Source organism: Vipera berus (genome assembly GCF_964194415.1).
Source record: "Vipera berus genome assembly, chromosome: 7".
Classification (NCBI taxonomy): Eukaryota; Metazoa; Chordata; class Lepidosauria; order Squamata; family Viperidae; genus Vipera; species Vipera berus.
In genome coordinates, this window is record NC_138209.1 from 62542095 (window position 1) to 62567013 (window position 24919).

Genomic DNA, 24919 nt, shown 5'->3' on the forward strand with positions numbered 1-24919 from the left:
TGGGAGCTGAAGTCCACAAGTCATAAAAGGGCCAAGTTTGAAGACCCCTGGGCTAAGGAATTCCGGTGCTTTCGGTAACCACTCGAGCCCGGCTCTGGCGACTCCTGCGCCGTGAGAAGGGAGAACCCGCCGCCGCTGAGAGACGAGCAGAGCTCGGGGGGCGGGAACGTGAGGCGGCGCGGCTCCTCCCCGCCCTGCTGCTGCTGCTGCTGCCGGTGAGGCCGGGCGGTGCTTTCCTTCTTCGTCCGTCGCCTCACCGCGGTTTGCAACGGCACAAAGCCCAGGCGAGCGTTACAGGCCGTTCCCGCAGTCAGCCTGCTGGCCCGACGCCCGCTCTTTTCTACCCAGACGCGGCGCAGCCGAATTCCTGCCTCTTTCGTCCTTGCCAGGCCCGAGACTGGGAAAAAAAAACCAAAAAACAAAAAACCGCGCTCGACGAGGACGCGCCGGTCCTTCTCCCGCCCTGCCGCTTGAGGGGATGCGGCGGCGGAGCGGGGAGGAGGGCGACAGCGACAACACCACTGCTGGGCAGGCCGGCTAGAGGCGGGGCCGGGAGTCGTGGTTGTCGCTGCTGCCGCCGCCGCCGCCAGCACCCACGAGCCCTCTAAGGCAAGGGGCCCCGACCGGAGGACGGCGCTGTGGAGGCGGAGGGATCAGCCGCCGCCGCCGCCGCGGCCGAGAAGGACGAACAGTAGCAGCTGGAGTCCCTGGGGCCAGCTGGAGCCGCCTTTTACCTCAGCTGGCTTCCTTGCCACGTTTAGGGGTTTTTTTTTTTTGAGAAGAAGTCGTCCGCCCGGTGCAGGCGCCGTCTCGTTTCCTGGGCAGGAAAAAAGCGCTTGAACGTGGAAGAAGGGCGACGGGAGCGGGCCAGGACGCGGCGCCGGCCTGAAGTACGAAAAGCGGGAGCGATATGGCGTCCTACGTGGATAATAACTTCCGCCAGGCGGTCATGAAAAACCCAGTCGACAGGAGCCCCCAGGTATTTCTGAGCAGCACTTCTTTAAAAACATCTCTCTTCCCTGCTTCTCAGAGCCCCCCCCTTTCTCCCCTGATACCTTTCCCCTCGACAGTCGTGTTCCCCCGTTTGAAGGAGAGACCCCTCTCGTCCTTAGATGAATTCTTTCTCTCCAAGTTAGCCTATACCAGGGGTCGGCAACCTTGGCTCTTTTATGACTCGCGGACTTCAACTCCCAGAATTCCCGAGCCAGCATAGCTGGCTCGGGAATTCTGGGAGTTGAAGTCCGCGAGTCATAAAAGAGCCAAGGTTGCCTACCCCTGGCCTATACCTTGAAATTTCTCTTCTTTACTCTGCAACCCAGACGTTTCTTAAACCCGTGCCCTCTAAAATTGCTCTGATCTTTGTTCTTGTGATCGTGGTGGCGGTGGTGGACATCTCCTTCATATCTTTGGGAAAAAACTTTGCATCCAATTTTATTTCTCCTCGTTGGTGATATTGAGTGCACCAGGTTGCATTGAGTGCATACGTACGTATTGGACCAGGTTTGTGGTTTTCTGTTAGGACTATTTGTAATTGAATTGTGTCCTTTAAAAAAGTGCATTCACAGGTCAGAGGAGCTCAGATGTTTTAAATGCTGTGTCCTTGTCTGTCTGTATGTGGCTATATCACTAAATGTGTTTTCAGTAACTTTAATCCCTTTTCTACCTACAGAAAGAAAAGCTTATTGATTCACAGCGCCAGACTTCCTGTCCCCCATTTCCATTAACAGTGCAGCTCTTAGAGATGGTTGCTTGTATTAAGACAAATGCTTAATTTAGCCATTTGCCTTCCTGTATTGCCAAAATTAATTTGAAAATTGTTGCTAGAGGCAGGCAATTTCGTGAACACTTTTGGTAGGCAAGTTGGGGATTGCTTGATAGTTTATTTACTAAACTTCTATTGTATCTGTTTCTGTGTAATGTGTTTTTCTCCCAATAAGCAAGCAAAAATATTGAGTTTTTTTAAAAGATGTATTCATTCATTTGTTGTAAGTATTTAGATCCTTAGAAACCAAGTCATCAGATTGCCAAGACAGAATAATCGATATTAACTTCTTTATGTATTTTGTTCAATGCATTTTGTTGTGAGTGGGGTTTTTTGGAAACACAACAATTAGATTTTTTTTAAAAAGATGCATAGCAAATATATTTTATTGCTTACTGTAGAGTTTAAGACCCTTCACTTTATAACAAGCAATTATTAATTCACTTTATGTTTCCCTTTGCTTTTTTTGTAATTCAAGAAAGTAAATTGCTAAACATGGAACATAATTTATATGAAATGGGATAAGTATTATTTTTAAAAACACCTGCTTATTTCTGGCCTGCTTCTGTGGAGCGTCAAGAGTTGGCTCACTGTCGTTGGATTACTAGTTATTGGTAAACAGTATGCAAACTGGAAGATGCTTACTCTTCTAACAGTGTGTAAAGCTTAGCAAATATTTCTGATTCAGAATAATAATTGAAAGTTTATTAGTGAAGTTTTAAAACATGTATAAACGTACCAGTCCTTCTATGAAGCTTTGGCTCAGTAGTTTATCTTCATGGTATTTGTTGGAATCCAAGCCATTCTACCTGCTTCTTAAAGTGTTTCTGAATATCTCAATTTTACAAAAGGCACTGTTTAATTGCTATAAGGGCCAATAATTTTGAAGTTTTATAACAGTGTTGCAATCAGCTAAAATCTTATTCAATTAATCTGAACTTTGATACTAGTAAGTTTTTTAGATTGGTTTTTTTAAGATTTTACCCTGGTAAATATTAGTAAATCCAGACATTGGAATTTTAATAATTTTGTTAACTATTTTTATTATTCTTCATATTCTAGATAAATCTGATGGTTCAGATAACACATAAGCCATTGACTGGTTCACACAGCTTTATTACCTCCCTGTCTTGATTTAGTAATCTTTTCCCATCCCCATTTTTGTTTAGTAGTGTGGCATTCTTGAGTCTCTTACTTGCAGCTATACTGACTTAATTACTTAGAGAATAAGGGATACCCTTGAAGCAGTAGGTTAGAAAAGCTGGACTCTAGTGAAAAATCTCTTGATAGGAAAGTGGTGCTTTGTTGTTGTTGTTAGTTGCGAAGTTGTGTCCGACCCATCGCGACCCCATGGACAATGTTCCTCCAGGCCTTCCTGTCCTCTACCATCTTCTGGAGTCCATTTAGGCTCACGCCTACTGCTTCAGTAACTCCATGGACAGTACCAAAAGGAAAAAAAGTGTTGCTACCAGGTGTTTAATAGCAAAAATATTATCTAGATGCAGGGCTTTTTTGTCATAGAACGCTCAGAACGGAGTTCCGGCACCTTTTTTGGATGGAACCTTGTAGGGTAGGCAAGGCAGGTTGTATGACATGTGTGAGTTCCGGCACCTTTTTCTTTTACAAAAAAAGCACTGTCTAGATGTGACAATGTTTTTGAGTACTTAATCAAACTTGACTATCAGACAAAATGTGATTTACTGTTGTGGTGGCAGGTTTACTTTTTTAAATAGGTGGCACTGTTAAAAAAGAAACAAACATTCAGTAATGCGGTAGGATCAACATAAATAGATGGAAAGCTAAACCTAGAACACTTAGACTGTATTGCGGCTGCAATATTAAAAATACCTACAGACTAAAAACTTGTAACATATTTTAAAAGATTTTTTTTGCTCATGAGTTCACAGCTAGTCCCAAATGTCAGTAAAATATATCCAGGCAGCAGGATATTTAGTGGTTATTGTACTGGCAATATTTAAGCTAATAAAGGGACCTTTTATTTCATTTTTGACAATTTACTGAGCAGGGAATTTGTATTGCTGAAGCTACAACTTTTAGTAATTTTATTTTCAGTTTCTATTCAATATTATATTTTTGGTTCCATGGGCTATAGACTTATCCATGTTTCCTTTCAGATTCTGTTTAAGAATATTTATTACCTCTTTTAGGCAATCATTTTAGTTTTGAACTTAGTTATAGTTTTTAGTTGAGCAGAACTATTTATTAGATTTATATCCCACCTTTTATTGAGAAGCTAAAGGTAATATACATACTATTCTCCTCTCATTATTCCCCCAAATGACAATCCTGTTAAAGAAGTACTGGGGTGTAAGAGAGTGACAAGCCGAAAATCATTGGGGAAGCTTCCATGACTGGAGTTGACCCAAAATCTAGCCAATATCAGTATAAAGCAACTTTCTCTGTTTATATCTACATACTCTCCCTCTTTATGTCAGTTTTATAATTTTATTTAAAAATATATTGTTATTTCAATCATTGTGATTAAACATAACTATTGATTTTTAAAATAAACACACACACACACCAAATAACAGTCGTTAAAGACTGATTATGAAGTTTACTTAAACAACCAGAAAGTAGAACAGTTTTAGGGAGTCTTTTAAAAGTGAGAATTTTTGTGGAAAGAGTACAGGTGGTCCTCACTTAACGATGCAAATTGAGGGGGGAAATTCCATTGTTAAGTGACATGGCTGTAAGTTGAAAAACCACGTGGCTACACTGCTTAGCGATGGCAATTCCGATAGTCCTTATAGCTGTCATTAAAAGAGGACTGCATCATTAGGGAAGGATCTGTGCCTTATGATTTGTGACCTCCTGCTGGCTTCCTCATTGATTTTGCTTCTTGGAAGCCAGGAGGAAAGATTGCAGATTATGATCATGTGACTACAGGGATGCTTGCCAGCCATACAAGGACTAGTCATAACTGCTTCTCATTCAGTGCCATTGCTAGTTTGAAAGGTCACTGAATGAGTGTTCATCAAACGAGGACCACATGTATTAAAAGGTGACTATCCGTATTATGGCCATAAATTGATTCATTTGAAGGAAATTTCATGCTACAGGATTCAGATTTTATTTATACAAAAGGAAATGGACCAGCATATGAATGTTTATTTTGAAATGAAGTTGGAATAATACAGGGCTTTCTAAAATAGTACTAATGACTAATATTTTATTAATTTATCTTTCTTCACTCAACTAAGTCTCCAGATTGGCAGTCTCATTCGGGAGTAAATCCTGGAGAAATGTACTACTATACTATCAACTGGACTAATTTTAATAAGAATTATCTTATTAAATTATCTGGGGGGTGAGCTATTACCCCCCGTAGATAGGGCCTGCAACTTGGGGGTCCTTCTAGACTCACAGCTCTCTTTGGAAGAGCATATCGGAGCTGTGACTAGGGGGGCCTTTGCCCAGGTTCGCCTGGTGCGCCAGTTGCGGCCCTATCTAGACCGGGATGCCTTGCGCACAGTCACTCATGCGCTCGTGACCTCTTGTCTAGACTACTGTAATGCTCTCTACATGGGGCTGCCCTTGAGGTCCACCCGGAGACTCCAACTGGTGCAGAATGCAGCCGCGCGAGTTGTCTTGGGAGTTTCCCGATACTCCCATGTTACACCTTTGCTCCGCGAGCTGCATTGGCTACCGGTTGCTCTCCGGGTGAGGTTCAAGGTGTTAGTTATGACTTACAAAGCCCTTCATGGCATGGGGCCGGATTACCTACGGCAACACCTGCGGCCGGCATCAACTTCCGTCCGTCCATTGCGCTCCCACAGAGAGGGCCTCCTCAGGGTGCTGCCAATCAAAGAATGCCGATTGGTGACCCCCAGGGGGAGAGCGTTCTCTGTGGGTGCGCCAGACCTTTGGAACCGCCTACCGGTTGAGCTCCGGATGGCCCCCGACCTTCGCTCCTTCCGGCGCGATCTCAAAACATTCTTTTTCGAACAAGCTGGCCTGGTCTGATGGGATGGGGTTGGGTTTTTAAAACTAGTTTTAACTTTAATATGTATTGATTTTATGGGCATGATGTTTAATGGTTTTTTAATTTTTGTATTCGATTTTTATTGTGTATTGCCCTGTTCACCGCCCTGAGTCCTTCGGGAGAAGGGCGGTATAGAAATCAAATTATTAAATTAAATTAAAATTAAATCTTTGAGCTAGAGGGTCATATTCACTGTCACTGTGTTATCTGTAGTGAGAATGCATTTTTTAAAAATATAGAAGCCCATCCTCTTTTCCTTGCAATATTTAGGTTGTAATTTATACCAGCATTTCTACCCCTACAGGTATTCACTTGAACTGATGCTTCCAAACTACATTCACTCCCCCTCAGCATTCCATAACCTGAAGTCCAACTAGATGCTTGCTCATTTAGGAGCTGGATTCTGTTGAGATGAATGTGTACAAGTGTGGGACCCTCAGGTCCCTCTAAGACTAACTCATTACTGGACAGTAATGAACAAATGGCACCATTAGGAGGAGGAAGGAATATTGTGTATTTTGCTGCTTTGAGATAAAGTAATAAAAGCAGGAAAAAAGAATCTAATGAACAGAACAGGAAAGGTCTCAGATTGGGAAGGCTTTTTTTGTTTTTGGTAACAAGCAGTAAGGAATTCAAGAACTAATTTCTTTAAAGAAGGAGCTTCAGATAGGTATCCACATGGTCAAGTGGCAAGCTTACTCATTAATAGACTTGATAATTGCAAGTTTATCTCATTTTTGCATGTGACTGCAGAAACAGTTTAGAAATGATATATAATTTTAAGTTCAACTGCTGCAAAACCTTGAGCATGTATTTTTTTTGGTACTTTGTGTAGAAAGGAAGATGGAGTGTCTGGGCAGGGTGCTCACCACAGTTTGTTTTTTATGGTTTGGTTACATCTGAATGCAGTTATATTTACAGTTAGAGAAACTCTTTGGTTCTCTACAATAGAGAATTAATGTAATTCCCCTTAGAGAAAAAATAATCATGTTCCAAGAAAACAAATATTCTTAGGTGGTGATATAAGCGGCTATTTGTAGATTCATATTTTGGAGAATATAGATTGTAGTTATAGTGCTAAAATGGTAATGTCAGAGCCCCTCAAATGTATTTTTTTTCAATCCTCCCATTTCTCCCTTTCTTGCTTTTGCCTATGTATTTTCGGGGCTTGCCACACTGTTGAGGAATGGTGCTTGCATAGAGAATATTCGCTTTGCTTTATACGAGATGCCCTCCCTCTGGGCGAGAGGAATGTGACCTGAAAATGTCTGCCTTATCTCCAGACAATGGATCCTGGGACCATTGGGAAACGAAACTGAGAGAGACCCTGAGAAGCCTGCTAAATCTCCGACTTCTCATAACATTGTGGCACCTGTGGATTGGCTGGATTTCAGCCAGACGGTTCGACACCGTGGGGAGGAGTTTTGAATCACCTTTTTAATGTAATCCTTTATGTGCCAAATCTTTAGTCCTTGCTTTGCTCTCTTGCCATCACTAACTCTCAATAAAAGTTCCTTTTGAAAAGATACCTATTTTAAGAGTTCTACTTTCTTGGAAGATCTAGTTGAGGCAGGTCCTTACAGGTATAATCAAGTGCCAATGGTGTATCCTATTTAACTCAAACCTCTACATCTTTTTCTATTGGTAAGATTTTTGAGGGTGCTCTCTGAATTTGGTTGTTTTCTTGCAGATGTCATCACTGCATTGATGATTTTGCCTATTTTGGATAATGAAATGTCTGCAAGAAAACAGCCAAGCTCAGAGAGCATCAGGAACCTCTCATTTCGACCTTGAGCTACAAATATTCTTTTTAAAAGATATTCCAAGTATGTTTTTAAATCTCTCTTCCAGATTTCTAACTTGTCTTTCATTTCTTGCACACAAATATATGATAAGAATGTAGATTGGTAGAAATTTCATCATGATAGCATTTGTTTTTCCATTGGATAATCTGTAGAAGCACTATTGCCCAAGTGTGTTAATTGTATTTGAGATTAAATTTTGGTATACAAATAAATCCTGTTAGGTTTGGCTTTAATTTGATTCTGTTTGTGTGATTTTCCTACATTTGTCATTGTTTAGGAGTGATTAATAACTAAACTTGAGCTAATAATAAAATTACATGAGATATTTTGGTAGTGTTGTTGTTAGCTGCGAAGTCGTGTCCGACCCATTGCGACCCCATGGACAATGTTCCTCCAGGCCTTCCTGTCCTCTACCATCTTCTGGAGTCCATTTAAGCTCACGCCTACTGCTTCAGTGACTCCATCCAGCCACCTCATTCTCTGTCGTCCCCTTCTTCTATTTTGATAGTGTTTTGCAGCTATATTGTGCTTGGCCCTACATCTCAAATTTTTGGAAATGGTATGTATGATTTACTTTGCAGTTTCCTAGGTGGATGCACATTTATGGAATGTTTTATGCTACCATCATATAGAGATAAACTTGTACTCTTCACAAATAATTGGTTGCCTCATCTATAAACTTCTATAGAAGCTTGCTGCTTTTATCAAAATGAGGAAAGCAATGTTATGGCATTGCAATTTGAACTCTGTTCCTTTTATAGTTGCAGGTATCATCACAACATGTACAAAAGTTTCTTGCTTCTTTTTTTCCTCCTTATATTCAGAAAAGTAGATAGGATGGATAGCTGTAAGGAGTGTTACATACCATAAAATCTACAGAAAAAAAAATCAGGACATGGATGTTTTATAGAGCAAGTCATTTCGAAATGCACATCCTTAGAAGTAAATCATAATGAATTCAGTTAGACACAGTTAGTGTTGGACTACAAATTTAAATCAGTGAATACAAAAATATGAAACAAATACCAAATATTATAGCATTATTGTTGGTTTCCAGAGGGACAGACTGCTAGAAAGGATAAACTTGTGGATAACTCTTGAAATTTCTGTAATTCTATTACAGCATTTTTAGGGACATCCTAACTTGAGAATCACCCTTCCCTCCCAAATTAAATGGAGTTGCCTAACTTATATAGGACATTTGAACTGACATTTAAAACGATGGCTCTTCCGTCCATTCCCTTCAACAATGGATAGTAGTCAACAGCAATTGGACTTCAGTAGAAAAGAAATACAGTTGATAAAGACAATGTGTAAATGCTTTCATTTCATTGATTTAATGATTGTGTGCCATCAAATTGTTGTTGACATTTTGTGACCACATAGGTTTTCTCCATTGCAATCTGTCCCTAGACTGGTCTTTCAAGTCTTCCAGTGGTACACTGATTGGTATTGTAACTATCCAGAAGTCCACCCACTGTGCTTTTGGTTGTCCTCTTCTCTCTTTCCCAAACTTAGAGCCTTCTCCAAAGAGTTGTATAATGTATCAAAATAGGATAATTGGAGCCCAGTCATTTGTGTTTTCAGTGAGAACTCTTGAGTTTGTTTTCTTGGCTATCCAAGAGTTTCAGGAGTCTTCTCCAACACCAAAGTTCAAAAGCATCAATATTAATTATTTCTGAGTCCACTTTTGCTTCCATAGAAGGGAATATGTGGCATGCATAATTCTGATATTTGTAGATATCTTCATGGCTGTTCTTCCAAGAGTTTGTCTGTAGTGACTGCTTGTTCCTTTATGTTGATGATTGATAGTAAAAGACAGAAGCTATCCACTACAGCTTGTTCTGTCTCTTGTTGTTAGTTTGGGTTTCTTTATATTTAATCTTCAGTCTCATATTTTTTGCTGTTCTCCTTGATTTTGAGTACTAGCTTGCAGATCATTTGCATTTTTGGTTATCAGAACGGTCTCATCAGAATGGGGCAAGTTACTAATATTTCTTCATCCGGTTTTTTTAAAACCATGCTCATCTTCCATTCCAACTTTCCTTAATATATATTCAGCATATAGGTTGAACAATACTGTGTTTTCCTGAAAGTAAGACCTACCCTGAAAATAAGCCCTAGCTTGATTTTTACGGGGTGGGCCTAATATAAGCCCTACCCCCAAAATAAGCCCTAGTTTTGGAGTGAGGCACATGCCTAAAAATGAAGCTGGGGTGGGAGGTGTGGAGCTTACCATTGCAGCTAGGCCTCCCATGGATTGACACTTGCCTCGTCAGCCCACGTCTTCTGTGGCTGAAGGAGCAGCTTCATTCTGCAGTTGAGAATGGAGCTCCAGCCTGCATTTCACAGTCAGAGGCCTTTCCAAAAGGCCTCTGACTGCGAAATGCAGCTCAACTGCAGAATGAAGCTGCTCATTTGGCCGCAGAAGAAGTAAGTCGGCCGGGCGGGGCTATCGGTGCTGCTGCCATGAGGTGAGTGGAAAAGACACCCCCTGAAAATTAAGATCTGGTGCCTCTTTTGGAGGAAAAAAAAGACACGGTCTTATTTTCAGGAAACACGGTAAGAGGAGATTATTCAGTCTTTTCTCACTCCTTTGCTAACCTGAGGCCAGTCTGATTCACTACATTGTATCCGTATTATAGCTTCTTGACCTGTATCTAAGATATTCATGAAGATACGTGTGCTCGTATTCCTATTTTCTGAGCACGTTCCACAACTTGATGTGATTGACAAAGGCCTTTCTTTAATCAATACTGACTTCTTTGGCTTTCTCAATTACCCAGCATGCATCAGCAATAATGTCTCACATTCCTTGGACTAAAGCTAATTTGAACATCTGGCATCTCTATTATCATGTAGGGCTTTAACCTGTACTGGTTGATCCCAAGCATTATTTTTCTAGATTGTGAAATTAAGGATATTATACATTAAAGATATTGACAGATTTTATAATGGTTGTTAAGTAAATCTGTTCTCCTGAATGGATGTTTTTTGCTTGAAACTGAGGGAAAAACCCATGCAGATTGCAGTCACATGACTGCTGGACCTTATAACCGATTGTAAATGTGACCTGGTTGGCAAATGGCTGAAATGTAGTCATGTGACTATGTAGGGGACATGGTGTTTTACAATAGCTGGAAATGCTTTATGGGTCATAAAGCACTCTTTCGTAGGCTGTCATGACTTCAAACAGTCATCAAATAACCAGTTGTAAGTTGAAGACTACCTGTACAGTCCAACTACATTTTCCTTTTTAATGTTTCCAATTTTGACATTTAATCTTTAATCACAAGCAGTGCATCTTGCTTTCATGTTTGTCAATTTCAATTTGAACTTGATAAAAAAACCTCATCAACTTCCTCTTCTTCTGAATCAGTGATTAGAGCATAAATCTGAATGGTTGTCATATTAAAGGGTTATTTACAAAGTCTAATTGATATTTTTGATAGTTGATTGTATTGTAACCAGGTACTGTTCTTGCCATATTTTTCCTAAGTATAAAAACACCACAGTTCCTTCTTTGTAAACAGTATCTTCTGACTGAAAATGCCCAATCCCAGTTCATCTTAACTCACTGATGCCTAAGATGGCATTGTAGTTTTTTCATTCAATCTTTCACTGTGTTGAGATTTCCTATGTTCACGCTTCTTACATTCCAGCTCTAATTCTGCCTTTGCAGTTTTGGATTCTCTTTCCCCATATGGCAACCTCAGCAACTCTGACAGCTTATCAAAAACTTCATTGGTACTCCAAAAAGATCCTCAGCTCTTCTCAGCATGTTGAGTGCTTTCTGAAAAAGAGGCCCAACACCCGGGATTGTATTGTCAATAGTTGTGCATCTCTTTTTATCCATATGGTTTTTTTGGGTAAAATTACAGGACTGATTTATGTTTACCTTTTCCTGAACAATATGAATTTATGCCTTTGCATAATTAGTTGTTATTACTTTGCTGTCAGTAAAGTGATAATTTATTTCCAGCATCATCTTGTATCTTGCACCCCTGCTTTCCAATGTAGATGCCAGCTTTCTTTAGATGGCCAGCTGGGCTGACTCTCACACCTTGGGTGACCCTGCTGTATGGGATTATACACTCCTGTCATTCACTCATCTGTCCTAAGAACTTGTTCGTGTGCACACACGCAGACACACATACACAAACACAATGTGGCAACACTGCAGGACTTGGGAGAGGAAGGATTTTATTTGCTGGCATTATTTACATTTTAAAATTATCTGCCTAATACTGGTGCTACTGATATCAGTAAAAGGGGAATATTCATTCTTTACAATATCTTTAAGAAGTTTATCTTTATTATTTCAAAAACCTTTTAGACTTTGTGAACATTTTGTTAATTGTATGGGATATTGGCGTTATTAATTGTATGCTATTCAGTCAGATATCAATAATTTTTAAAAAAATGATTGCCAAAATACATAATTAGCAGAACAAGTAAGAATAGATTAAACCCGTTCACAGAGTATCCAATAGAAAATGAAAGTATACTAAATGGTATATATAGTTAGAGTGCCAGTTAATTGATTAACAGTTGACATAATAATTGTAGAGTGGGACCTGCAAACATAATGCATGTGGACTTCATTTAATCCATGAAGAAGCCTTGTGTGACGTGTGGGGATTTTTTTTTGAAAACTCAACAAATCCATTGCTGTCAAAGTTGCCACTTTCAAGAAGGAGCCATAACCCACCCCCTTATTTTTGCAAACTAGACTCATGTAGTGAAGCCTTCCAGGGCCTCCAGGCTTCATCAACATTGCTGCTTCTGTTTCTACACAGCTAATTGCTGAACAGCTGACCTTTGTGCCAGCTCTTCTTTTGTGGCCTGCAATTATATTTAATAGATCAGTATGGCCCTTTTCTTGCCATGAGTTGTCCTGAGCTGTTATAGAGAGACCAAGAAAAACGTACTGTTTAATGCATAAAATAATCACTGAAGAACTTGATGCATTTTTTTTTAGTTTACTCAGAAATACAGGTAGTCCTCCTCATGATCACAATTGAGCCCAGCATTTCTGTTGCTAAGCAAGACAGTGAAGTTAGTTTTGTCCCGTTTTACAAATCTTTCTTGTCAGAATTGTTAAGTGAATCCTTGCAGTTGTTATTAATAACATGGTTGTTAAATGAATCTGGCTTTCTCATTAACTTTGCTTGTCAGAGGGTTGCAAAAGGTGATCCCTTTTGACCCCAGGACATAAATACTTGCCAGTTGCCAAACATCTGAAGTTTGACTACACAGATCATGGCACTGTTGCAATGATTGTTTGAAAAATGGTTGTAATTCACTTTTTCAGTGCCGTTGTACCTTTTGAACGGTCACTAAATGAATGGTTGTAAATCAAGGACTACCTATATCAGGGGTCGGCAACCTCGGCTCTTTTATGACTCGTGGACTTCAACTCCCTTCAACTCTATGCTGGCTCAGGAATTCTGGGAGTTGAAGTCCACGAGTCATAAAAGAGCCGAGGTTGCCGACCCCTGACCTATATGAATCCTTTATCAAAGTAATAAATAGCATTTTACATTTGTCAGTATATTGTTACAAGTTTCGCTTATGGTTTTGTATTTGGAACTCAGACTTCAACCCTTTGTGTTTGTAGTTTCTTTAGCTTCGTCGTTTTGTCTTCTGATGTATGTATATTTTAATGTTTTAACAAATTCCGCTGTTGATGAGTTAGTATTTCAGCAGTAGACACTTTAAAAGCCTATATTAACTTATAGTCAAAACTCTAAATGTACTTAGAAGCCAAACAGGTTGAAAGCCCTGATATTATTGTAAATTGAAAGTTTATGAGGATCGTGTTTGTGCTGTTTCTTTGTTTACAGAATACTGATCTGGTTCTCCTGCCCCTATGTGTAACAGTAGAATGTTATACATAGATGCTATGAAGCAAGCAAAGAAATAAAATCAGGCCTTTCTTTGTTTTTAGTGTTATCTGAACTCTTTATTGTCTCCATTGCCAATTAGCATGCAGACAGTTTACCCCAGTGACTAGCGTCTTTGTTTGAAAAACTCTACATGTCTCTATGGGCTATTTCTTACATCACTGGGATGCAAATCATCACAGCTGAGTTTGTGCTCAATAGCAATGGGGTTCAGATAGGGGTGGGGTTGAATACAGAAAAGCTGCTGTTAAATAACATATGTAGAATGCTACCAAACTGGAATTAATGCCAGCAGCAAATAGTATTTGATTTGAATACAATTCCTATACAGATTTTTAAATCTTAAAGTGGAAACTATGAAAATAGTAGTTTTAAATGGAATTTAAATTACACAGAACAGAAGCAGTTCACATTATCCAAGATGCATGAGATTCACCAATAAATGGCTTCATTTTCTCTACTTTTTTATGCTGCTAGTTCTTCTCTCCCACGTTTTGTAAATTAATTTAAATCTGAGAAATGCTGAAACAATGTCAAATACAGGAATGGGAGCCTTGGAAATGTTTTCTTACAAGTTTATTATGTTTTTAAAGTGCTGACTTTTAGGTAAAGGAGACTTATGGTACACAGCACTATGGGTAATTGAGAACTAACTTTTGATAGTCACAGTGCTGAATGAGAAAAAGAGAATCAATAATGAATAATAGTAAAGCCATAATATACTGCACTTTAAAACTGATTCCTAGGTTTTTTTTATTAGCTCAGTTCACAGGTCTTTAAATTATAAGTAGCATCACAGCTCAGAAGTCCTGTGCTTCATAAACTTCTTCTTCCCTTAGATCACTGGCTCCCAACCTTTTGTATACCCCGCACTCCTAGAACGCTTCTGATATATTCTAACACCCCTTACAAAAATTCAAAATAATGGCAACAAATTATTCATATATACAATAATTTTGAAAACCCAAATTTTCGCACCCCCTGGAATATCATCTCACACCCCCAGGGGGCGCGAGCACCCCGGGTTGGGAACCCCTGCCTTAGATTCTGAACCTGGTTTAACAAAGTGTTAGGCTAGGATGGGGGAGATCTAAGTACAAGTTTATAAGTTTAGTCTGGGAATTGTTAAATACTTTGTAAGATCCTAGTAGTGCAAATATAGTTTGTTCTTATATTGATATTGTTATTTGTATGTCATTTTCTTTTCTGGTAGTGTAGTCTGCTAGAGGGTGTTATAATCTGCTACTCATTTACTCATAGGACTAATTGATCATAAATAAGACTTCTTTTATAAAACATTATATGAACACTGCATAAGGATTTGATTTTTAAAAAAGCAGGTAAAATTATAAAAAAATCTTAGCATGTTTAATTACTAAATAAATTTCTTGGCATGTCAGAAGTACTTCTTAGTGTATCTCTTTGTTTTAAAGATATATTAGTTAGCTCCTTATGTTTTCCTCCTTTTTATTCTGTGTCTTCACTTGTCTTTGACTCCCCTTTCTGAATTATTTGTTCATGTCTGCTTTCTTTATAAGGAAACACTGAGTTTATATGCATTCTAACAGAAAAAACAACATATTTTTTCATCATAACAATCAGATATAGCAATTGAATAATCCTGATCTTGCCACCTATTCAAAAGATTGTGGGATTTCTAGTATGAAGGATCAGTCTGATTTGAAGATAAATCTATTGATTCTTGAATCCTTTGTTCTTTCTTACCTGTGTTATATACCTTGTCAAAGTGTTATATACCTTGTCAAAGTGTTATATACCTTGTCAAAGTGTTATATACCTTGTCAAAGTGTTATATACCTTGTCAAAGTGTTATATACCTTGACAAGGCTGTTGTGTTTCCCAGCTCAAAGTACAGGTGCAGTAGAGGTTTTTGAATTACATATAAATGAGATTACAGATTAATGAGTGGATCTTTCTATCATTTTGAGAGTTAAAGCTCCATTCTTCTCTGGTTCAGACTGTAACCTTGATTATTATGCATTGTAAAGTTACGGTATTTCTGCGTCTATAAATATTTTTAGTTTTTTAAAAAACATTTGTTGTTTATTATATCTTAGCTTCACTATTTCAAACTGCTTTTGTGAGATTACTTTTTATAATTATATTTAAGTGGGTTTCACCAGTTTTGTATTTGTATGATTGTCCTGGCAATTTTAGCCACAAAGTGGTTTGCAATGTAAAAATAAACGTAACAGTAGATTTTGTAATTTAGAAGTCATTCATTCATACATGCCCTAATCATTATCACTTCCTTTATTACATTCATTCAGATCATACTGTAACTACCATAGGTAGAATACTACAATCTCTCTTACAGTAGTTTAGATTCAAAACTGATAACTTAAGTTAGTTACTTAATAAAGATTGTGGCTGAGTGGAAATCTAGAGATATTACATACTAAACTTTAAGTTTATAATTTTCAGGTAAATTCAAAAGTCTTCATCACTTGAGGTATAAGTTGTATACATGGTGAATAATCTGTAATGTGTCAGTCATACTAATATTACCTTCTATATTCTTCACTTATTCTCTGAAAAAGACCTGATAAGGATGTACAGGTAGTCTGTGATTTATGACCATTTGTTTAGCAACCGAAGTTATTAACGGTGTTGAATGAATAGTGGTCCTCAGAGTTATGAATTTCCGCACCCTGTGGTTATATGATTGCTTTCTAGGTGCTTGGCAATCTATTCCAATTTGCAACTAGTTGCCAAGTGGCCCATAATCACATGATCATCCTTTGTAATCTTTTCTGCCATTTGTCCTAGAAAATTATTGCAGAAGCCAACAGGCAAGATGGCAAGTTGCTGGAGTAACTCTTCCCAGCCTGTGCACCCTCCCAAGCCCCACTTTGCTCACACTACCTTGATCAGTTACACACCACCCTACACCCTTTCAGTCTGCAAGGCATCTCTTGCGCACTCCCACACACTCTCCCTCACACCTCTGTGCATCCCTCCATCAGTAATAGTAACTTACCTAGCTGCTGGTCTCAGGTTTACAACTTCTTGCTGGCTTCCTGGCTTCCCCACTGATTTTGGTTGTGAGAAGCCAGCTGGAAGTTATCTTACCTAACAGTTGTGGGAGTTAGTTAACAATGGCAAACAGGACAGCAGGAATTTTTGTCACTAAGCGATGCTGTTGCACTTTATGACCTCATTACTTAGTGATGGAAATTCTGTTCCTGATTGTCATCATAATTTGAGGACTGTTTGTATTACAAATCAGTTTTTTATGTTTTGCAAAAATTGCTTCATATGCATTAAACAGATCAGAGATAAAGTGGAAAGCTGAAATAAACAACAGTTACAGAAACGTATGAGAAGGAACTGGATAATAGATGAAGGAATAATATTGCATAATATGATATATTGGAGAGAGCATCTGTATAGTGAATGGTGTGGAAAGAAGAAAAATACTTATGATTGGAGTTACTGTAGAACTTACTATGAATGTTAGGATTTAAAGTGAATGCAATATGTGCATACTACAGATTGTGAGCAAGGAAGAAAACATGAGATAGAAAGTCACAAGAAAAGATGACAGGAAAAATAATGTCAGGATTTTTTTGAACAAAGGGCAATGAAGCATTGCAGTGTTGGACTATTAATTTGATTTTTAATACAGAATTCTTTCAATTTTATTTATTTTATTTTATTTGTATACCGCCCTTCTATTATTTCATAAACTAATGAAAATTAATAGTGTAACATTACTCTAAATGGTGTTACATTTTCTGTATTAACAGGTGATTCATATCACCCCTTAGAAAAACTTAATTAAGTTGCATTTCTCTTGGAACCTTCATATCTATTGGGAATCATTAATTCACTGGATTTCATAATAGTGTTTTAAACTGAAAATTCCATTGAAAGAGGAGTTGTCATGAAACATTCCAAAGGCCTTGAAAGCTGTTTACTCTGGTAGTTACTAACTAGTAATTATTTTATATCTATTTTGGTAATGATATGACTACAATATTTATCTTTACTTTTAATATAAATATGCAGATGAATAAGGATCAAATCAAGAAAACATATCTAAGAACAAATGTCAAGATGAAAGGGAAAAATGAGAAAGTCATGGTAGGATGCAACTGAGTTCTTCACGAAGAGAGAGGCAAAAAATTAAAAAATAGAAAACTATGTATAAATTGGTGAAGGCACAGGAAGGTACAGGAAGCATGTATGGAGAGAGCATGAATTGTGTTGGTGTAAATTACTTTTTAGATATGCTGTCTTTTCTTTTTCTTATCACAGAGACAAAACACAGACACATGCATTTTTTTCCTTAACCATGAAAACTACGTATGTATGTATGCATTACTTTTAATATAATAATTCCTAAATTAACTAATTTCAGACAAACCTTAAAAACAAGTATATTTTATATTAATATTAATAAACATTTTCTAAGTATATCTGATTTATGTAAACATATAAAAAAGGAAATAAAATTCATAAAAAAATTTATTTCCATAACTGCCAGTGAGTTGTTATATTCAAAGACAGCCAATTTAATTTAGGAAAACTGAAAAATTACGAGGAGATAATGATTTTAATAGTTCCAGTAAAGAGAATACAGTATATGTAGCTCAGGGTGAACTATAGAGTCCTTGGTGCTTTCTGAACTTGGTTGTTCGCTTGTAGATGTTTCATTATATGACTAAAAAAACGCCAGTGCCCTAATGATCAGTAAGGTCTGATGATATTATCCTAGTATGGCTAAGGAAATGTCTGCAAGCAACAACCAAGGTCAGAGAGACCAAGGCACTGAATTAATGACCAGTTTCTGAAGTTAGGCTGATGCAGCACGCCCTCAGTCATGTAATCAAAATTCAGGTCCTTCAGTGCCCTTAAAACTGCAGGGGCACTTCAACTTTTCCCACCCACCTATCTCCCACACATCTATGCTCTTCTGGCCCCCTGCACTCTGTGGCCTCTGTTGCTTTTGCTGACCTTCACTATCTTCTTCCACTGCTGACCAAGCATGTCCAGTTGGCCTTTTGTGAGTCAGCTGCTGATTCCATGACGCTTTCCTTCCAAGGACACGCACAGCAGTTTCTGGGCAAGACCTACAAGATAGCCTCACAAGGCCATCAGCTGCCTTGCAAAGGGATAGGGTTGGCATGCCTCAGCAGCGGGAGCAAGAAGATGGCAAAAGTCAGTTGGGGTGGCAGAAAGCAGTGGGGTAGAGGCCTCGGAGTACAGGATGGTGAGGGTAACTGGCTGGGACTGGACTAGGGTGGCTGAATCTTTCCAAGATTCTGTGGCTGATTCTTTCCAAGATTCTGCCACACTGTTGGAACTGTCCGGGATATGGCACTTTGCATCACACTGCCAGGCTGGGGCAGTATAGGTTTCCAGGGGCAGCTTCATGCTTTGTTGTTCCTTAGAGCCTTCTTGCAGTGCCTGAACCATGGTGTGCCTAGAAGTCCCTGAGGCATAGCATGACAAGCAGCCCCAGGGCAGGGTGCAGGGTGGCCAGAAGAGCAGAGTTGGGAGAGAATAGGCAGTTAGGGGGAGTTGAAGGGAAGGCAGTCCCTTACCTTGGAAGAACCAAAGCTTGGTGCTGGAAAGGACCAAATTGAAATTGCTAGGATTGTAGTGTCTTCAGCTAACAACTAACAGCTAACAACTTGTGGAATTTGCTGAATTTGCAATGGAGAGTGATGGGATTGCCATCGCTAACTGATACGATAATATGACATCACATAATATGACCATATTGCTCAGTAGTGGATATTTCAGCCCCAATTGTGGTCGTAAGATTACCTGTTTTTTATGTCCTAAGTTACATTTAATCAGTATGTCATGATAACATAAGCACAATTAATGATAATTAAGCATCGTGCTGTAGTATGGAGGCAAATTGCAAGTTTCATTTTGTAGGATGCTTCTGTTTTTCTAGAAGTGCTCCATGCTTTCTTTTTGGTACCTGCAGATATCTCAGCAACCTATTAATACTTCGGCAATCTATTGGAAGCTTTTTCTAGATTGATTTTTTTTCTTTTGTAACAAGCTGTCATAATCTCAGATCTTTGTGCAGTCTTTGGATAATAGTAACCAATATGCCAACCTAGCAGTTTGAAAGCAGGTAAAAATGCAAGTAGAAAAATAGGGATCACTGCGGTGGGAAGGTAACAGCGTTCCGTGCGCCTTTGGCGTCTAGTCATGCCGGCCACATGACCACGGAGACGTCCTCGGATAAGCGCTGGCTCTTCGGCTTTGAAACGGAGATGAGCACCGGCCCCTAAAGCTGGAAACGACTAGCGCGCATGTGCGGGGGAACCTTTTACCTTTTACTTAACCAATATTTTGGAAGATAATTATGAACTGGTATTATTAAAATATGTGAAGCACTTTTTGCAAAAGTAGTACAAAGCAAAAAAGTGATTCAAGGAACACTGACTGACAGGATCCAGGAGGAGAGCCTTCTTTCCTGTAGCGTTGGCCCTCTGCAACCTCCTGCTCCCTCCCACAGGGTGAGGTTTATCCCCCACTCTCCTATCCTTGTGCAAGGGCCTTGGGACCCAATAGAGGAATACATCACTGAAGACTAACTTTCTGACCCCATTCCCCCTTTGTGCTTCCTTTTCCCCTGTTCCCCTGTTTTCATTGTTCTGTTGATTTCCAACTAGATATCATCCGTGAAAACGCCATGGTCATAAGTCACTTTTTTCAGTGCTGATGTAACTTTGAATGATCACTAAATGAACTGTTATAAGTTGAGGAATACCTGTATTATAGGAACCCCAGGGCTCCTTGGACCACATTTTAAGAAATACTGTTCAAGCTGAATTATGTTTGTCAGGATTTTACTTCCACCTGCCCTAGCAAAATGATTCCAGTGGGAGGTGCGACATAACAGATACTACTCTAGTAGACTTGAAGGAAAGATCTAGCTTGCTTGTTGTATCCAATATTTTTATTTTCATGTAACTTTTATAAATATTACTGGTTTTATTAATTTTGTATTTTTTGTTACAAGTATCATTAAGAAGTGCAGGTTGTCTATAACTATAATGTAGCTTGACATGTAAGTTGTGTATAACTTTAATAAATAAAAAAATATATTCTTGTATTGGCAAACAGTTTATAAATTTATATGTAAACCTGGAAAATAAATAAGAATCATAATATTGGTAAAGTTCTGTTACTAAGTTCTATACGGATTCCAGTCAATAATGTTTTGAAGTAATAGCATTTCAGAAAATTCATGAAGTATTTTAATATTTTCATGTGTGTTAACTTTTGTATAAAATGTTTTAAAGTATACAGATCAATATTATTTGAATAATTAAAACTTATTTTAGAGAATGATTATTCTGCACTTTGCAATGTATACTATGCTTATATAGAGTTGTGCAAGAATAGCTCTCTAATCCTCCTTTCAACATAGTTGAAATTTTTCATAGCTATTAAGTTTGCCTGTGAAACTTATGTTTGAATGGATTCCAAGGAGTAATGCGGTTTGTATCTGACCTGGAAAAACAGTGAGTAAGAGTACTATTTCAAAATTATGCTCTCTGGATGCCATTTCCAATACTGAAATGAAGGCACGTATTGGGAATCATGCAAGGAAAATAAACAGAAGAGTTCTCAACAGTCTTTCCTTTCCAGTGAAGGAGATTAGTTTAGTAGTGGTTTTAGGGAAAAGGTATGATATTTAAATGTTTACTTTTATTATGTCATGAGTTAATAATTCTTCAAAGTTACAGTCATTTCTCAGTTTTATCTGGTTAATTTTAGATATCCTATGATCAAGTAAAGAGCAGAAAGGACAGACTTGTCTCTATTTTTTATCCAGCTGTGTAAATTTTTAAATAGATAATAGAGAAAGGTAAATTTAGCTTTCACACCAAAGCTATTAGCTTGGCAAAGACATGGGTCATAATGCTAAAATAAATATAACATAAATGGAAAAATGTGCTAATGTAGAAATCAAACTATACTTAAGAAAAGTGATGAATTAAGTTGCTAATAAATCTGTATGAACCAAGGCATAAAAATTCAGAGTAGACAAGTCTGAAATCTACCACTCTTTATTTTACACTGAAATTAATTCACTTTTGGAACAAGTGGCAGGAAAGGATGTCAGTATAGGACATAAGTAAGAAAAACGTGTTGGGAACAAATTAATATAGAAGGAAAAGCTTGGTGGCTGAAAGTTCAGATTTCTCCATTTTGCTTGGAGCAGGCACTTCTTGTAGGCACTTTCTTTTTATTCTTACACTTTCTTAAAACATTTTGGTTTCAAAGGACCAGGGCTTGCAATCTCAAAATCTAGTCCCTAAATTACCTAAAAATCTGGACTGGAGCTTTGTAGGTGCTCAGAATTTGAATGATGAAAATTCAGATCTATCTATTCTTTCTCAGATAAATAAAATAATGTTCCCAAGTGCTCAGCTTTGTGGTGTGATCTAGGCCAAATGTACCACAGATTCAAAATGTTTATATTCGTTTAGATGCAGAACATACATTGCAGTAGTTTAAATGGAAATCAGAAACATTTCTCAATTCTTTTCTTAAGCACCAGAGTTTATGCTGAGTTACCGAGGAACATGTAGGTTATCACTTCACTTATTTTTCTGTTTAATTTAACTCCATAAATTATATAGAATTTCAAATGTTTGTCCAATGTTTACAGATTATTATAATTAAGATGCCATTCTATTAATCTTTAAATTGCTTCTTATCTTAAACAATTAATTTTAATAATTTCAGTTCTTTCTTTTGGAGGAGAAGGATAATTCCATGTGAAATCCCAAATCTGCTTTTTTCCTTTGCACACTTTTTTCTTTACAAACTCTACAACTGTTGCTATATAGTAGTCCTTGCTTAATGATGGAAATTGAGACTGGAACTTCCGTTGCTAAGCGAGGCAGTTGTAAAGTGTGTTGACATGTGATTGTGCCAATTAATGATAACAGTTCCAGCAGTCCTGGTTACTGTTCTTAAGGAAGGACCTTAGTATGGTTTGCCATTTCCAACTTCTTGGTGACTTTGCTTGCGGGAAGCCAGCAGTGAAGATTGAAAAACATTATTGTGGGATGCTACAGTGGTCAGAAATCCAGGCCAATTGCTGAGCACCCAGATCATGATCGTGTGATTGCAAGGATGCTGTGATGGCCAGAACTCTGAGGATTGGTCATAATTTCCATTTGTTCAGTGCCATCACAAATTGGGTCATTAAATGAGGACTACCTGTAGTGAAAAATAGAAGCAATAGGGGTTAAATATTTGTGAAAGATAATTTTTACTAAGTTATACTACATGTTGAATGAACATCAAAAATATTTTTATTCTGTATAAACTAAAAAAATAAAAATATTTGCACAAACATATTTTTATATATTAGGTGTACAATTGCATAATGGTCTTGATCTTATTTGAATTTGAAGTTTGCTTTAGGAAATCAATTCAATCCAGACATTTGAATTCTGAAAATCAGATCAAATAATTTGGATTTCAGTATTATTTAGAAAAGGGTTGCAGATGCACTAATACCTATTTTGCTTGCGTGTGAATATGGGAATCATGTAAAGCATTTTAGTGAGGTATTTCACAGCATGTGGGAGTGTGAAAAAGGATTCTGTTTGAATGATTAAAGTAGATATGCCTTTTGTAACACTCCCAGTGCGGCTTCTGCTTACATATGCATGAACCTCTACTTCCCATTTCTGTGGTTGCACAAAACACATGTGGAGACAGGTCCAGTTTTGAAGCAATTATCATGGAAAAGGTACAGCCATTCTAATTATTTAAAGAGATGTGTTTCATTTGCACTCCTCAGTTATGAAGAGTACTGGTAGTCCTCACCTTACAACCATAGTGGAACCCACCCATCATGTCATAAAGCAGATCACACATATGACTGACCTAATTTTACAGACTTTTTTGTGGTAATCATTATGCAAACACAGTTGTGGTTAAGTGATCCGATGATTTGCTATGGGTCGGTTTTGCTGAAACCCAAAAGTAATTGCCAGTTTTCAGCAAAAATGTAAAATGTAGTTGTGAGTCCTCAGGATGCTCCAAATGTCTGTAAATGTGAGTGCTTGCTGAGTGTTCAAAATGCAATCATATGCTTGTGCAGGAGGCAGCTGTTGGGACTTCAGAATTATTTGAAGAACTTGGAGAGCAGAAATAGATATTAATTTCCCCCATGCTAATTTATTTGAGTCAGTTAGTTTCCATAGTCACATACTGAACTGTACAAGAATTATGCTGTTCAAAAGTCAACTCTTTGTCTATATGACATAATTCCAGTAGGATTTTATATCATTAACTGGTTATTTTAGTTCATACCTGTGCCCTCAACAATAATATCTAACCACATCTGCGCACATTACTCTAAAGTTTTGATAATATTTTGAGATTTTGGATTGCTTATTTTATCTTACTTTAGGAATATTCTGGATCTCCTGAGGCATATGAGGTTCTTGTCTTTCATAGAGCTACATATTTAAAATGCAGGAGAAAGATTTTTTAAAATTGTTGAACTTCATAAGAATAAAAAAAATATAATTTTGAACACTACTTTAGATTTTTCTCCTAGTTTTGAAGAAGAATAATCAAATGTTCATTCATTTAATTAATTAGAAACCAAAGAGGGCAATTGAAAATAGTTTAGTTTTAGAAGCTAACATTTGATGTCGAAAGAACTAAATGTTGGTGCACAATATGAAATTCAGAGAGAGCAATCAAAATTGTTTATAATTCTAAGTATAATGGTTATTGCCATGAATAAAGTTATGAAAGATTCCAGGAGATGGTTAATTGAAATTAAAAGTCTTAATTCCTCCCCTCCCCTTTTACATGAAAAGTGCCATTTTAAAGTGAAGAAATGTGTTTGGTAAACAGGAACTTCATGGAATTGCAAGGAAATGTACAATCTTTTCTCAGAGGATTAAGGCTAAGATTGCTGTATTCAAAGACTCTGTACAGCTAATTTAAGAACAATTGTTCTTGAGACAATGTAACTGTCAAGACCTGCTAAATAATGGAAACAGAATCTGTGCTTAAATTTAAAACATAATAAGAATTTTGTTGTCCGGAGCCAAATGCTGTAATACTGTAGAACTGTTGCTGATTGATCCGTTGGTCCACTAGCTTCATTTATATCTTTGTTGTTTATTTATAATTTAGATTTCTAAGGCTACTAAACTGAACAGTGACTCTGAGTGCCCTTACAAATTTAAATTACAAACAGTGTGTTCAGCAAAGTTTAATTTATAATGAATGATATTAGGAATTGCTCAGATATAAGATTAATGCATTATTATTATTCATATAGATACAGATTTGTGGCTCTCACTTTGGCCATGTAAAGTGGGGGAATTCACTGGAGAAAGTAATTATGTTTGGAAGTGTTAGCAGTAAAAGGATACAAGGACGTATTAAAACTGACACCAAC

The 24919-nt window shown here is 37.8% G+C and overlaps 1 protein-coding gene across 2 annotated transcripts in view; it reads left to right on the forward strand.

Moving 5' to 3' along the window:
* The first annotated feature begins 245 nt into the window (after positions 1-245).
* Positions 246-24919, forward strand: part of RAPGEF2 (Rap guanine nucleotide exchange factor 2) — a 192913-nt gene continuing 168239 nt past the window's right edge. For both annotated transcript variants that reach the window (XM_081332735.1, XM_081332736.1), the window contains exon 1: positions 246-979. In XM_081332735.1, the coding sequence (XP_081188861.1) occupies positions 911-979 (69 nt within the window). In that variant the 5' untranslated portion in view covers positions 246-910. The remainder of the gene's footprint in view (positions 980-24919) is intronic.